This window comes from Myotis daubentonii, chromosome 4, assembly GCF_963259705.1.
Source record: "Myotis daubentonii chromosome 4, mMyoDau2.1, whole genome shotgun sequence".
In the NCBI taxonomy this organism is placed as follows: Eukaryota; Metazoa; Chordata; class Mammalia; order Chiroptera; family Vespertilionidae; genus Myotis; species Myotis daubentonii.
Window position 1 is genome coordinate 76,330,072 of NC_081843.1, and position 16,546 is coordinate 76,346,617.

General features: G+C 34.5%; 1 protein-coding gene across 3 annotated transcripts in view; it reads right to left on the minus strand.

The window, feature by feature from the left end:
• Nucleotides 1-2,342: 2,342 nt before the first annotated feature.
• POLK (DNA polymerase kappa) overlaps nt 2,343-16,546 on the minus strand; it is a 61,928-nt gene continuing 47,724 nt past the window's right edge. For 2 of the 3 annotated variants that reach the window (XM_059694308.1, XM_059694309.1), the window contains 8 exons: nt 14,700-14,824; nt 12,916-13,082; nt 12,258-12,290; nt 10,694-10,790; nt 7,251-7,422; nt 4,335-5,279; nt 3,719-3,761; nt 2,343-3,539 (listed from right to left, as the gene is read on the minus strand). In XM_059694308.1, the coding sequence (XP_059550291.1) occupies nt 3,455-3,539; nt 3,719-3,761; nt 4,335-5,279; nt 7,251-7,422; nt 10,694-10,790; nt 12,258-12,290; nt 12,916-13,082; nt 14,700-14,824 (1,667 nt within the window). In that variant the 3' untranslated portion in view covers nt 2,343-3,454. The remainder of the gene's footprint in view (nt 3,540-3,718; nt 3,762-4,334; nt 5,280-7,250; nt 7,423-10,693; nt 10,791-12,257; nt 12,291-12,915; nt 13,083-14,699; nt 14,825-16,546) is intronic. The other variant, XM_059694310.1, reaches the window with a different exon arrangement.

Genomic DNA, 16,546 nt, shown 5'->3' on the forward strand with positions numbered 1-16,546 from the left:
GTAACTCACAGCTGAAGTGAAATTCTGAACTCATACAGAAAGTAGGGTGCTGCAAGTAACAAAACCTAATGTACAGAATTGGCTTAGTGTTTGAGAGAGGACTTTGGGCAGTGGGGACACAAATATCACTGGCTGAAAAGCTGGTGACTTATTTGATGGTGACAAAGTATTAGGTCAAATTGTCAACTGCTGTCCTTTGGAAGGCAGACCAAATGCTGATTGAGGCTGTAGTATTAGGGGAAGTATTAGAAGAAAAACTCAAAATGTTGGTATAAGATGGCACTTTCTTGCTGTGTTCAGCAAAGTCCTAGAAGAGAGAAATGTACTTTTTTCTCTATTGAAGTTAGTAGCCTGCAGAGATGGAGAAAAAGGCCGATGAGCAAAACAGTTTCTACCATTTTTTTTTATTGTGATATAGGTCACATATGAACAAGAGTGCATAAAATATATTTGTACAGCTTAAAGAATATTTTTTAATGACCATCCATACAATCACCTCACAAGACAAGGAACAGAACACTGCCAGCATCTCAGAAGCTCCAGGTGCCACTGCCCAATCACATTCGCCTAACTTCACTCAGAGGAAATCATTATTCTAACCATTGGGACAATAACACTCTTGCTTTTTAAAATACTTTGATTTCATATGGATACATCTTTAAAACAATATAGTCTAGCTCTGTTTTGAATTTTATATAAATAGAATCATGCTGATGGCATCCTTCTATTACTTCTTTTGCTCCACATTATCTTTGTGATATCCATCCACATTCTGATTTTTCACCACTGTGTAGAATTCTATTGTTGGACTATACAACGATAGAATGTAACCATCCCACCACTGCTGAATATTTGGTTTATTTCCAATTCTTGGCTATTACTAGTATAGTACTACTATGAGCATTCTTACTAGTATACATGCTTCCTAGGGAATATGTTCAATAGTATTCCCAGAGTTTTCCTTGAGCAATGTATTAACTAGGGTTCTGGCAGGAAAAAAAAAATTGTAATTTGAGATGAGTTTAAGAAAGGGACAATTTCTATAGGTGCGGGCAGGGTATGGGGAAACCATAAAGGGTAGTGCAGCACCCCAGGGCTATTAAGAGCAAGGCTCTGTTGCCACTCCTAGGCTGAAGAGGTGAGGAAAGAAACGGATTATCAGAACCTGGAGAGCGAGCAGAGAATGCAATATGAAGATGGACACCTATAAGAGGTTGTGACCTTAGGTCAAGGGACTTAACAAAAAGGTACATGAAGGACTAAATACGCAACTTCACGTTTCTTCTTCCCTCAGATCTTCTGCAGTGGCTTCCCCATTGCCATGACACCCTGATGGACATAACGCAGGGTACTGAAGGGCAAAGTGTGATCTGGAGGAAAAATAGAAAATAACCAGGAGCCCAGCCAGTGTGGCTCAGTGGTTGAATGTTGACCCATGAACCAAGTGGTCACCGATTCGATTACTGGTCAGGGCACATGCCCAGGTTGCAGGCTCAATCCCCAGTAGGGAGCATGCAGGAGGCAGCTGATCGATGATTCCCTCATCATTGATGTTTCTATCTCCCTCTCCTTCCTTTCTCTCTAAAAATCAATGAAAATATATTTTAAAAAAAGAAAAATAAAATAACCAGGAAAGGTGTATATTTAGGAGTGCAGTTACTGGGTTGTTGAGAAAGGCAAACTGTTTTCCAAAGTGATTGTTTTCAAAGTAAGAGTTCATGTTGCTCCAAATCATGAACAGAACAGTGAACCCTTTTTTCATTTTTGTGCATCTGGTAGGGTTGTAATGACACCTCTTTGTGTTTTTACTTTTCATTTCCCTATTACTAAAATGGCTGAGAATATGTGCATGTTTCTTGGCTATTTATATTTCTTTTTATGTCAAGTGCCACTTAAAGTCTTTTATCCAAATTTCTATTGGCTGTCTTTTTTCTTTTCCTGATTCATTGAAGTCATTTATATATTCTGGATTGTATACTCTGGATACTAGTTTTTTCTCAGTTATTGTGCTACAAATATGTTCTCCCAAGTTCTTCCTTATATCCTGACCCTATTAAGTAGATAAGATTATAAATGCTTATACTTTGTAGATTTGCTGTATTTTCTAAAAATGCCCCAAAGGAAAATTATAATAGAAAAGAAAATGAGTTGGAGGAATTAGATTAAACAGAAAAGGATGTGAAGAGAAATTTTAGCAAAGAAAATAGAAGTAAAAGCACTAAGATGGAAAAAGAGTGGAAAGGAAGGAAACCATTTCTATTGGCTAAAAGATCGACTACATATTTTAAATTTTATTTTGAATTATTATTAAATATGACTAAATAACATTAAAATAAATCATCTAAATGAAAATAATTTAGTATTTAATGTTGAAAACACAATAAATATAAACTTGAGGGAAGGTAGAAAACAAATATGGTGCTATCTACAATTGAAAAAAACACAAGAGATATAAGAGAACAAAAGATTTGTTTCTTTAAAACAGCCACAAAATGACTATCATCTTCATGTTTCAATTAAATACTTATTAATGATAAAAACTCTTACTGAGCACTAAATTATCTGGAGAAACTACTTAAGTTAACTACTTACTGTTAAGCTGCCTTCTTTCAGAAATATTAATAAAAACATGACATAAATATAACTAAGATAAATGAGCTATTATAATACACACTCATCTTTTACACATTTTCCTCTAGGTTATATAAAAATAAAGTGAATGTACAATTTATTCTTTATAGATTTGTGTAGAGTACAGACATAATTGCCATTTGAAGTTCTAGATAAGAAAATAATTACTTTATATCTTAGACAAAAAATTTTTAAAGTGGATCAAGTGCTTATTCATAAGAAGGAATTTTAAATTAAAAAATCAAATGAATAGTCATATTTAAGCAAAATTTTTTTTAACACAGAAAATGATACTATTATCCTGAAAGGAACAGAACCACTTATGCTAGTTCTGGTAAGCTAATATTCTTCATAGAATGCATGATAAATATTAATTATGAATGCTCATGAGGTATCTGAAGGTACGAGGAGCTAAAATACAAATATACAAAATTGTAGAAGACACTACGATCACATATAGCAGACCAGTGTCAACAAATGGTTAAGTGCTGAAAAGTTCTTATGCTAAAAAGGGTTTCTGTGAACCTCTGAGAGCCCTTACAAATATATGGTTTTATATTCACTATAAAACTTAATAAACACAGAAATCAATTTTTGATCCCATTCCTTAATTTCTCATTTTAAAAATATCTCTAACAGGAAGTACAATTCTTATGATATCAAAAAGGTATACAGAAGTAAATTAGTATATATTCCAAATTCATGTACAGGAAATATTGGGGAGAGATTGCTGCATTGGCCATTCACTAAATGAATCTGTAAACTTAAAATGAGGAATAGCTCAATGATTATAAAAACAAGTTTCAATTTAAATGTTCAATGTTCACTTAAAAAAGATATCCAGGGTGTTTCTGGGATTGTTTGGTTTTATTTTCTTTGCTGTTGAGGATTTTGTCATCGATCCTGACCTGGAATTAAAAAACAACAACAAATTAAAATGCAGAAAGAGATTTAAAAAAAATAATTTTGCAAATAATTGATTTTTTAAAAATTGTACTTTATATAAAAGAAAATGTTAACATCTAAAAATTCAACCTCAGAATATGACTTTTATAGCTAGCTTTATTAAGACTCAAATTAGCCATACCTTTTGGTTTTTGTTATGGTCTTCTGTACTCTGCCTGAGTTACCTTTACAAAGAAGAAAAATGAAAAAATTCCATAGTGAATAATAAGAAATAATTAAAGGGTTGCATAAAAATGTAAAAAGTTAGAGCTGACTGATATAAAGATAATAAAAAAATTCCTTAGTATTACAGTTCATATTTATACATACCAGAAACTAACTTGATAGCATAATTTCTTTATAATTATTTTATTAGTGTTACACTTATTTTATTTTTGAAAATTGGCCAGAGTCAGAACTACCAAAGAACAAGTTAAAGAGGCTTTCTGGCTATGTACGTTATTGTTAATTTACCGCTGTGACTTGACAAATGTTCTCTGAAGGATATTTCTTTTTTTGTTATATCACTCAGCTCCCTAAACTTCTGAGTTCATTCTGTGCTAAATCAAGCCCAAACCAAAGTTTCCCCTAAATTTAAAATCTAATGGTTTCAATTCATTCTAACTTATAATAAGGTAAATAACAGGCACCTAAATAAACTGTCACTTTAATATTATGTGTTTAAGGTTTAACAGTGATCTCAATTTTAATAAAACATTCCTGGAAAATAAAGTTCTTTAAAATTACTGCAAACTTACCAGTACTTTTGGTGCTTTCTTCGGGCTGATTTACTGGATTAACTTTATCCTTTTCCAGTTCCTGGATAATGCCTTTATTTAAGCAAATATCCACATGCACATTGAACAGGGTAAGATCTGAAGTCTTTTGCTCTAGGTTACAAACAGGACAAATTAGAGCCTGGTCTGTAATGACTTCATATGAACGAGGCTGGAGGGTTTCTTGCCTCCTCAGTGACCCGGAATCTTCATTTTGTAATGAAACAGTACAAGAAGAATTCTGATGACAGTGTTCAATATTAAACGATGTGCTTGGAAGACTAGAATGTTCCTCTTTGCTGAGCTTATTACTTAAAGCATCTACACTTTCGGCTTCAGATGGATTACATACAGTCTCTACCAACTCGACACAATCTTCTGAAGTGATTTCTGTATTCTTCGGATGGGTTTCAGAATCCTGATTCTCACAGAGTGAAAAAGAATGATGTACATTTTCTTTCTTAACTTCTGTAGAGGAAGCATGTGAACATGAGAACATTTCACTCACCGAAGGTCCACCGAGACATCCATCTACATGTTTATTAAAGGCTTCCAGACTGATGCTTCCTTGCTCCCTAAAGCAAACAGGACAGGTAAATATCTGATTGTTACTTGAACTCTCTGATGTTTCTAAATTCGCACTCATCTTCTTTAAAACTTGGAATGGTTGTGATGTCTGTACACCTTGTCCATTCACAGTTTCACATTTAAATGTGTCTTGGTGACTCCATTTCCTTTCCGATCGTTTTTTATCAAAGAAACTCTTCTTATGAGACATTTCTACAGGTTTTAAAAACTGATCTTTGTCAGTTTTCTCTATACACCCAGTGGCTGACAGGGTTTGGTTTCCAGCCTGTAAGAAACCAACAATACTCCGTTGTTGGTGTTTCTTATCTTCTTCACTGGGAAAACTAGAGAGCCGCACACCTAAATTAAACCAAGCACAATTAGTCAATTTTAAATTTAAAAAGCCAATTCACTCATAATTCATAAAAATATTTTGCAAGTACTGTTATGACATATTTACAAAAGGCTGTTCTGAGATAAATAATAAGCAACACTGTATATTTTCTGAATTAAAGGATGTTTTTCCGAAGCTGGCATTTTGAGTTGAAATATATGCTTTCCTTTATAAAACTGGGTATTACTAATTAGTAGGTATCTATTTGAGTTAGATGATTATATGGGTCTTTCAATTAACATCTTAACATATGATACCATTTAATAAATACCGAGTAACTAGTTGGAGTCAACTACATACATACTTTAGCTCCTTTTTTTCAATAGGTTTTAGTTTTTAGAGCAATTTTAGGTTGATAGCAAAACTGAACAATAAGTACAGAGTTCCCATGTGTATATGTGTGGGGGTAGTACTCATATACACATATATCAACAACCCCCACCAGAATGGTACATATGTTACAACCAGTGAACCTATACTGACACAACATTATCAGTCAAAGTCCATAGTTTATATTGGATTCATTTTGGGTGTTACACATTCTATAGGTTTTGACAAATGTATAATGATATGTATCTACTACCTTCATAACATCGTATAGCACAGTTTCACTGCCCTAAAAATCCTCTGTGTTCTGCCTGTTCATTCCTCCCTTCCCACCAACCCTTGATAACTACTGATATTTTTAGTGTCTACATATCTTTTCCAGAATGTTATATGGTTGGAATAATACAGTATGTAGGCTTTTCAGATTGGCTTCTTTTAGTTAATAACATACACTTAAGATTCCTCCATGTCTTTCATAGTTTGATAGCTCATTTCTTTTTGTTTCTTATTGTGTTAATCCTTATCTGAGGATATTTTTTCCATTGCTTTTTAGAGAGAGAGGGAGGGAGGGAGGGAGGGAGGGAAGGAGGGAGGGAGAGAGAGAGAGAGAGAAAGAGAGGAACATCGATGTGAGAGAGAGACATCAATTGGCTGCCACCTGAACAGTGCCCAACTGGGGTGGGATGAACCTGAAACCCAGATTCATGCCCTTGACTGAAAATCGAACCCGAGACCCTTTGGTGCGTGGGTCCTAACCCAATGCTCTAATCACTTAGCAACACCGGCCAGGGAAATAGCTCGGTCTTTTTTATGGCTAAATATATTCTATTGTAGGGATGTACCCCAGTCTCCGTTGACCTACTACTGAAGGACATTTTGGTTGCTTCCAAGTTTTAGCAATTATGAATAAAGCTGCTATTAACATCTATTCTTAGTTCTTTTTAGTTAATATACTTTATTCAATTGAACTCTGCAGCTGCTGTCTTTCATATATGAAAATATGGTTAATGACCCACTCTTAGTAGTATACTAAGTTGGCATTTGGGGTGCTTATCCATAAACATTCTCTTACCCAATTCACTTTAGAAACATGGTTTCTTTGTTGTTTTTGTTTAATTTTTTTTCTACCATGTGGTGGCTAAATACTGCTTTAGTCCCTCATCTGTAATTCTGAAATCCAAAAAGCCCAGATAAATTGCAAGCAACATATGGTTGCTTATAATAAACTCTTTAGAGTTTTTACAACTCAGTGTGAATATTTTTTGTTTTGCTACAAAAATATTAATGTGTTTGAACATGAAGTGTTTCCTCAGATCTCAAAGGAGTATTACAAAATATGCTCAGTATGTTTTCTAAAATCTGAAAAGCCTAGCCCCAAGGATTTCAATATTTGTAAGGAGAAGGACAACTTTTATTGGTTCTTACTGGAATTAAATTAATTATCATAGCTTCATATGCATCAGGTTCTAAGCATTAAGAAAAATGGCAGCAGCGTAAGTATAAATTCCTAAACAGTTTTAAGAAATAAATTGGAGGTGAGAATATTTCCAAAGTTGATTCTTTAGGAAAGTCTAGTTATTTAAGGAAAAGCAAGAAAAGAAAAGTCATACCCATAAGTCTTAATCTCAAGGGATGTGGAAAATCAGCATCAATTTCTGTTCTTAGCAATTCTTTAGCAATAGCAAATATTTCTTCTGCAGTAGACACAACAGATGAAACTGTAGATGCACGAGTTTTTACTTCAAAATTCACATTCTTCAGCTTAATGGTAACAGTTCTACCCTATAATAAGCAGAATACATTACATATGGCTTGCTAACTTCTGGAAAAAAAAGTTATTTTACAGGTTAGAAAAACTCATAAAGCTCTCATATGTACATATAATATGAAAGTATAATCAATTATTTCTAAAACATAGTAATAAAATTGTCATAAAGAATAACTGAAATCCAAAAGTAATTAAAAAATCCCATTTTAACCAATAATTATTACTCTCCTCTCCAAATGAATTTTTATAAGAGACTTTTATATAAAGGGCAAAGTTAAGTAATCATTTTTCTTTTTCACCAAGCTCTTTTAGAGGTCAATTCAGTATCTAAAAAGGAAGAAAAAAGTCTTTCTAATAGAGCCTCAGTGAAAAGGTCTGTGGCTAGCTCATACTTATTGTGTGCCTAGTATACAACAGATACTATGCTAAACAATTTACATGTTAGAACTCCCTTTAAAATTAATGTTAAATGGGTACAGAGTTTGGGATATGAAAGAGTTCTGGAGATAGACAGTGCTGATGGCTACGGAGTATGAATGTTCTTAGTGCCACTGAAATGTACACTTAAAAATGGTCAAAACTGCCAGCACCGGTTTGGCTCAGTGGATAGAGCGTCAGCCTGCGGACTGAAAGGTCCCAGGTTCGATTCCGGTCAAGGGCATGTACCTTGGTTGCGGGCACATCCCCAGTAGGACATGTGCAGGAGGCAGCTGATCGATGTTTCTAACTCTCTATTCCTCTCTCTTCCTCTCTGTAAAAAATCAATAAAATATATATATAAAAAATGGTCAAAACAGTAAATTTTATGTTACATATATTTTACTATCTCCTGGAGGTAATGAGAGATTAGATTAGATTTATTGACTCACTTCCAAAGAATAGTGAATAGAAAGGGAAAAATAGTAACTTCACAATGGAGAACTACCATAACCAAGGGATGAAGGTTAGCATCTCCCATGACATCAAGTAGCTATCAAATAAAGTAGCTCCCCCTTATCTGTGGGTAAATCTTCCAACACACCTAGTGGATGCCGGAAACTGCAGATAGCACCGAACCTCCCTATCTATATATACTATGTTTTTTCCTATACATACATACTCATGATAAAGTTTCATTTATAAATTAGGCACAGTAAGAGATTAACAACATAACTAACAATAAAATAGGACAATTATTAAAATACACTGTAATAAAAGTTATGTGAATGTGATCTCTTTCTCTCTCTTATAAACAATCTGCTAACTAAGACTCCTATTAAGTGATTACCAGCAGGTAGCATATACAGTGTGGACATGCTGGACAAAGGGATAATTCACATCCTGGGCAGGTTGGAGCAGGACAGCATGAGATTTCATTACACTACTAAGAACGATGTACAATGTAAAACTTAAGGTCTGATTAATTTCAAGAATTTTCCATTCAATGTTTTCAGTTTGTGGATAACTGAAACTGTGGAAAGCGAAATCTCAGCTAAGGGGGGACTACTGTACCTCACAGGATGTGATGAGGACATTTTACTTCTGTGGTATTCTTTCTATAACTCATAACCAGGGTCTAATCTAAAGAAAACTACCTGACAAACGCAAGTTGGGAGATATTCTGCAGGGTATCTGGCCAGTTTTTCTCAAGACAATCAAGGTCATGTAAAACAAGGAAACACTGAGAAACTGTCATAGACTAGAGAAGACTGAGAAGACATGACAACTAACTGCAATATGGTTCCCTGGACTGAATCCTGGAACAGAGAGAGAACATTAATGGAAAAATAAATTCTGCAGTTTAGTTAATAGCAATGTGCTAATGTCAGTTTCTTAATTTTGAAAAATATACTCTGGCAATACAAGAAATGAGGAAAACTGGGTATACTGGAACTCTTTATAGTATTTTGGCAATTTTTCTGTAAATCTAAAAATGATTCTAAAATTAAAAGTTTATTTAATGGCCCTGGCTGGGTGGCTCAGTTGGTTGGAGCATCATCTCATACACCAAAAGGTTGTGGGTTCAATTCCTGGTCAGTGCACATATCTGGCTTGCAGGTTTTTTTGTGTTTTTTAAAATATATTTTATTGATTTTTTACAGAGAGGAAGGGAGAGAGATAGAGAGTTAGAAACATCGATGAGAGAGAAACATCGATCAGCTGCCTCCTGCACATCCCCCACTGGGGAAGTGCCCGCAACCCAGGTACATGCCCTTGACCGGAATCGAACCCGGGACCCTTCAGTCTACAGGCCGACGCTCCATCCACTGAGCCAAACCGGCTTTGACAGGCTTGCAGGTTTGATCCCTGGTTGGGGTGTATGGGAGGCAACTGATCAATGTTTCTCTCACACACTGATGTTTCTCTCTCTCTCTCTCTCTCTCTCTCTCTCTCAAGTCAATAAAAACATATCCTCAGGTGAGGATTAAAAAGAAAATTATTTAAACATTGAAAAAAAATCAATTCTTTTTATAATCAAAGTATGACGGAGAAAAATAAGAAAATACTCATCAATTAATTATCCTATGCTTTGTGATAATGTCTTAATACTTAAAATTTTTTACTGAATTTATTGTGGTAACAGTGGTTAATAAAATTATAGGTTTCGGTGTACAATTCTATAATACATCATCTGTACATTGTATTGTATACTCACCACTCCAAGTCAAGTCTCCCTCCCGCACCATTTATCCCTTCCTTACCCTTTTCTACCTCCCACCACCTCCTCCTCTTTCCCTCTGGTAATCACCATTACATTTTGTAATAACTCTGAATAACTGGTTTGAGAGTATTGGAAAAACAGTAAATACAGATTGTTTTGAGTGAAGATTATAAACACAAAGTTCAAAGCCTTCCAGATTTTGTTCTCAATGTGTTAAACAACCTGCATTAGAGCCTTGAAACAAAATGCTTACTCTAGAAAGTCACTGTCTACAAGAGAAAAACAGTAAAGATGACTGAAAAGGCATTTATAATGTTAATACAGTTCTGGGAAAATCCTTTCCCCTTTGCTTTATTCTCTAATATTAATATAACTCTGATTTTGAACTTATTCAAATGTATTCCTGAGACAGTATAAACTCCTCGGGAGTTATACCGGAACCACTCTACCCTATAAGTTGCTTCTTCACAGAATGACCTTATCACAGGCTTCAACTAAGGGTCAGAATTAAATTTCTTTGCTGGTGATGAGAATACTCTTATCTGACATTTCCCACTTTGTATTCAAAGTCTAATTCTTGCATTAAAGTGCATTTTATTACTAGAAAAACTTAAAACTAAGAATACTACACTAAAATAAAGTACCTTAAGTCCTTCTTTCTGCAGATCTTGAGCAAGTTCACTGCAAAGTTCTTGGCACAACTTGTACTGTTCTTCTGCTTTACTTATCTCACTGAATGTCCTAGAAAGACAAGAATGATTTTGGTGCACAAAGTAAAATATAATTCAGGATAATTTAGTTATATTTCCTGCAGTACAGAATAAAGTTTTCAGATGAATTAAGATATAATTAAGTGAAAAGCATTTAAGATCTACTTAATAATTGAAGATCATTTAGATAGTTAAGCTGATTAGCAAAGGTGTACTTTTTATTTTTAATCTTCACCCAAGGATATGTTTTTCTTGATGTGAGGGAGGGGGAGTAAGAAGGAGAAGGGGTAGAGGAGGGACATGGATCAGTTTTATCGGTTGCTTCCTGTATATGCCCCGACCAGGGATGGAACCCACAACTTAGGTATGTGCCCTGACCAAGAATCAAATCCACAACCTTTTGGTGTATGGGAGAACGCTCCAACCAACTGAGCCACCAGCTGGGGCAGTAAAAGTGTAATTTTATACTTTTGCTCTCTCTATAATTTTTTAAAATATATTTTTATTGATTTCAGAGAGGAAGGGAGAAATGGAAACATCAATGATGAGCGAGAATCACTGATTGGCTGCCTTACGCATGCCCCCTATTGGGGATCAAGCCGGCAACCTGGGCCTGTGCCCATGACCAGAATCAAACCCAGGACCCTTCAGTCTGCAGGCCGCTCTATCCACTGTGCCAAACCAGATAGGGCTCTCTATAATTTTTTAAAAGATGATTAAAACCACCGACGGATAGTGACAGTTCATTAAATAGGACAATACTATCTCATTCTTGGATGCTTATTTCCCCTCTTTTCCTTTAAGTTGCTTATATGTAAATCTAAGCCTCAAAGCAATTTTTTTCAGTCATTAATATAACTAGTATTAATATAACTCTGTACTAGGTCAGTGGTTCTTAAATGTCTCCGTGGAACTTTGGTGCTTTGAGGAGAAAATTGAGGGACTTTTCAACAATGACATATTCCCCAAAACAATAAGGTTTCCATCAAGATTTCATTTGACGTCTGAACAATATTGTAAACCAATGAAACAGATAATCTCTAAGCTCTTTCATCAATATCTTATTATTTGATGCCTCTGCTCATTCACCAATATTTGAAGAGTTTTAGGAAGAATTTCCATTGTTATGTCTTAAATTTACCAAATAACCTCTGAGTATAATTTTTCTTATAAAGTCTAGATATTAAGATTTGGAATCCTAAAATGCTTGGTTTTCACTGAATAGGGAAATAAACAACATTAAAAAAATAACTGCAGGGATGGGGGGGCGAGGGGAAAAAAGAAAAAATAAATAACTGCAGTGTACTTTTTTTCCATTGAGAGAATAGCAAGTGAAGATAATACAGCAGTGTACTGGGACATTTACTTCAGGAGTGTGACATGCTGAAAATTGTTCTGAGGTTTGAAAACAGATTTTTAAATTTCAGTGATACTTTCCTAAAAATTAAAAGTTAGTTTAAAATAGCATAAATTATGAACAATAATATCAAAATATTACCTCTCGACACTCATGCTTTTCCTCTCTCCATCCCTTGAATGAAGAAAAAAAAGGTTTTATTTGCTTTCTCGAAGACTGAGTTCCTTTAAGTCAAACAAGAGGATTTAATGTGCCAAATTTATACATCATGAAAAACAGTGAGTTTTTAAAATCTAAAAATAAAACAATCACCCAAATAATGTAGACAGGTAAGATGTTAATATGCTTACACATGGCCTAGACCACCAGTGTTCTAGTATTCTTATGTTCTAAACAAAGCACAAGGCAGAAAAGAAAGTGCCTATCATTCTCTTGTTCATCTATCCAATTGCTGTAGCCAACAGCCTAGAAGTGATTCTTTATTCGTCTTTTCCTTTTCTCCCACATCCAGTCGTTGGACTCTAATTTTAAAATTATATTCTAAATTGAACCAACCTAAAATAATTTTAAAACATGTTATCCTTATAGGCTCCACTTCAATGATTAAAACTGTTATCCCACAGACATAGACAATAGTTATGGTAATGGCCATAGGGCAGGAAAGGTCAGGGGCTGGGTGGAAGTTGACAAAGGGGGAGAAAATGGGGACATCTGTTAATAGTGTCAACAATAAAAATAAAGTAAAAAAAAAAAAAAAGGAAAGAAAAAGAGAAAGCAGAATGAATATACATATAGATACCTTGTCAGGTGTGTTGAACCTAGACCCATGGAAATATGAAGGAAATAATGCCAAGATGTTTCAGAAAAAAGAAGAGAAAGTAATGCCCTCTGTTGGTAGAGTTCAGTGCAAGTAATAATTCCTAGGGCCTTTAACATTTTCTCTGTAACTTTTCCTATTCCAGAAACCTAGAAGAGAATCAATATTTATTATTAATACATTTTTAAGTTAAAGCAAGAACTGATATTATAATCTCATTATACCTTTTATAATCAATAAAAAACATAAATAATATAACTATCCTCATAAGAAAACTGCTTTAATTTCTTTTTGGCCACATTTCCTAAACTAGTGTTCCATGGAAAACTTAAATTTAAAATTGCATGAAAATTTTAAAAGCATTAAAATAAAGAGTTCTGCCCTGGTGGATTTGGCTCAGTGGCTAGAGAGCATCGGCCCTCCAACGGAAGGGCTGCAGGTTCAATTCCGGTCAAGGCCACGCACGTACCTTGGTTGCAGATTTGCCCCCCCCAGCCCTGGCCAGGGCGCATGCGGGAGGCAACCAATCGATGTGTCTCTCTCACATCCATGTTTGTCTCTCTGTCACTCCCCCTCCCTTCACTCTTTCTGAAAATCAATGTGAAAATATCCTTGGGTGAGGATTAACAAAAATAAATAAATAAAATAAAATAAAATAATTAAAAAAAATAAGGAGTTCTGTAGTCAGGCAAATTTAGGGAATGGTGGGATAAACATATTTGAATTGAAATTTTCACTGCCACACTTATGAATCTTTAATATACTAGTGACTCATAAGGGTGGTAGATTTTATAGTTATTTGACCCTAGAGCCTTTTTTATAGAATACCTACTCATACCTTAAAAACCAGATTGGAAAATACTGCTTTATAGCTACACCTTATATACTAAGCTAGTCAGTAATCATTATACATTATATATTTTGCTATAGCCTTTCTTCTGAGCATTGAGAAATGCTTTATTTAAATTCACTCATATACATTATGTTGTGAGAAAAGCAAGTCCTAGCACATCAAAAAGTGTATGCAATTATTGTTTATGAAGCATAAATATGCAGAAAAATCTAGAAACTTTACAAATAAAATTTAGTCTCCTTTCTATAACTCCTAAGGGATCATTTTACCATTTTTTAAAATATATTTTATTGATTTTTTATAGAGAGGAAGGGAGAGAGATAGAGAGTTAGAAACATCGATGAGAGAGAAACATCGATCAGCTGCCTCCTGCACATCTCCTACTGGGGATATGCCCGCAACCCAGGTACATGCCCTTGACCGGAATTGAACCTGGGACTCCTCAGTCCGCAGGCCGACGCTCTATCCACTGAGCCAAACCGGTTTCGGCAATTTTACCATTTTTTAAATATGGTAAAGTGTTTTAAATTTTTTTTTTTGTCAAAACAATTAAAATTCTAAATCTTTTAATCAGGAAACAACCTGTACTTTAACAACCTGTACTTTACAACTAAGATTGTATATGAGTTACAGCTGAAAGGATTCTTACCAGTATCCCTTTTATTTTTATTTTCCTTGGCAAGGGTACACTGAAAAGTCTGTCATCTATTACTTTCTTAAAACTTTCCAGCAAATAAGATCCTAAACCTCAATTTAAGGGTTTAATAGAAAGATTTCTTCAAATCCAAATTCAATCATCCAGTATAGTTCTTGTTACCTACTGTTTTAAAACCTTTCAGCTAACAATTACTATCCTACTAAATAGTATCTCTTCAGAACTCAGAGTATGATAAATTTTATATAAAAATCTCACCTTTCTAATGGGTAAGTCCTTGATGAAGTCCATCACAGCTTGTCTTTTGGGGAGAATTTGGTATTGTCCATTTGGTTTATTCTTATCACTGCATACTTTTGCTAACATTGTGTTTGGGGCAATGCCTTAAAAGAAGAACACTCTGATGACTCAAAGAAGTTGATATGTATGATTTTAAAATATGTGATGACAATATAGAAAAATAATAATGTTAAGTACAAAAAATCTGAAATGATGTGAAATGCTATTTTAAACATAATAGTGGGTAAAAAATGGTGAAGGGATTAAGCAAAAATCAAACCAAACCAAACCAAAACAAAACACTCATTGTCAGAGGCAACAGTAGAGGTAGGTAGAAGAGAGTAAAGGGGAGATAAATGGTGACGGAAAGAGACTTGACTGAGGATGAACACACAATACAACATACAGATGATGCATTATAGAACTGTACACTTGAAACCTATATAATTTATTAACCAATGTCAGCCCAATAAATTCAATAAATAAAAAATGCATCTGTTTGAAAGAGAATACCCAGATATTAGCAAAAAATCATAATTATATGCCTTGTTAAGTATATAAATAAATATATAAATAATAGAAATAACAGTAATTATCTCTCTCCCCAGGGCTTCCTATGATTTTTTTTTAAAAAAGGATTGTGTTAGTTATTTTCACAGCAAAAATGAGGGTTATTGATTTATTTTTTAAAATTTTTTTGCCGAAACCGGTTTGGCTCAGTGGATAGAGCGTCGGCTTGCGGACTGAAAGGTCCCAGGTTCGATTCCAGTTAAGGGCATGTACCTGGGTTGCGGGCACATCCCCAGTGGGGGATGTGCAGGAGGCAGCTGATCGATGTCTCTCTCATCGATGTTTCTAGCTCTCTATCTCTCTCCCTTCCTCTCTGTAAAAAATCAATAAAATATATTTTTTTAAAAAAATAAAAAAAAAAATAAAAAAAAATTTTTTATTGATATCGGAGAGGAAGGGCGAGGGATAGAGAGATAGAAACATCAACGATTAGAGAGAATCATTGATCGGCTGCCTCTTGCACACCCACTACTGGGGATCAAGCCCACAACTCAGGCATGTGCCCTTAACCAGAATCGAACCTGGGACCCTTCAATCTGCAGGCCAACACTCTATCTACTGAGCCAAACTGGCTAGGGCTAAATTACTACTTTTAAGAAAGATGTTTTATAATATAGAGGAGTCTAAAATGACTAAGATAAATTGAAATAGGAATATTCTAATATAATCATTAAATTGTTCATTTCATTGTTTATATACATCTTCCTAAATTTTATTACTTATTCTCATGTTTTGGCATAGAAAGAAAAGACTAACCTCATCATAAGATGGTTTTTATAAAATAATTTAGGGCACTTATGACAAATATCAGTCTCTATGCTAAGTGGTGTTACCCTATGTGCTACTGACCTATGTAAAGCTCTTTTTCCCTTCACTGGATGGTTCTAGATTGTTATGTTATGAGTTGGTGATTCTTCTGTCCACTACCTTGTGGTCATCTGGGGTCTCTCCTGCACTGTAACCTTGGAAGAACTGCAGTCTTCTAAGCGAAAACTAAAAAAGTACTATGTCCAAAAATAATTAAAATATATTTTGAACTTAAAAACGGGAAAGCTACATGAGATTTATAATAGTTTTTTCTTTGGGCTCAAAGGCTTTTTGGCTTAATTCAAACTTATCTATAGGTTCTAGGCATTCTAAATAGGTTAGGTTGTTAGAAAATGAATCAAAAAATGGATAAGTAAAATGTTACTATATTCTTTATAATGAGAAACTACTATTACATTTGAATTAGCCAGTCTGAAAATTAAAACTAT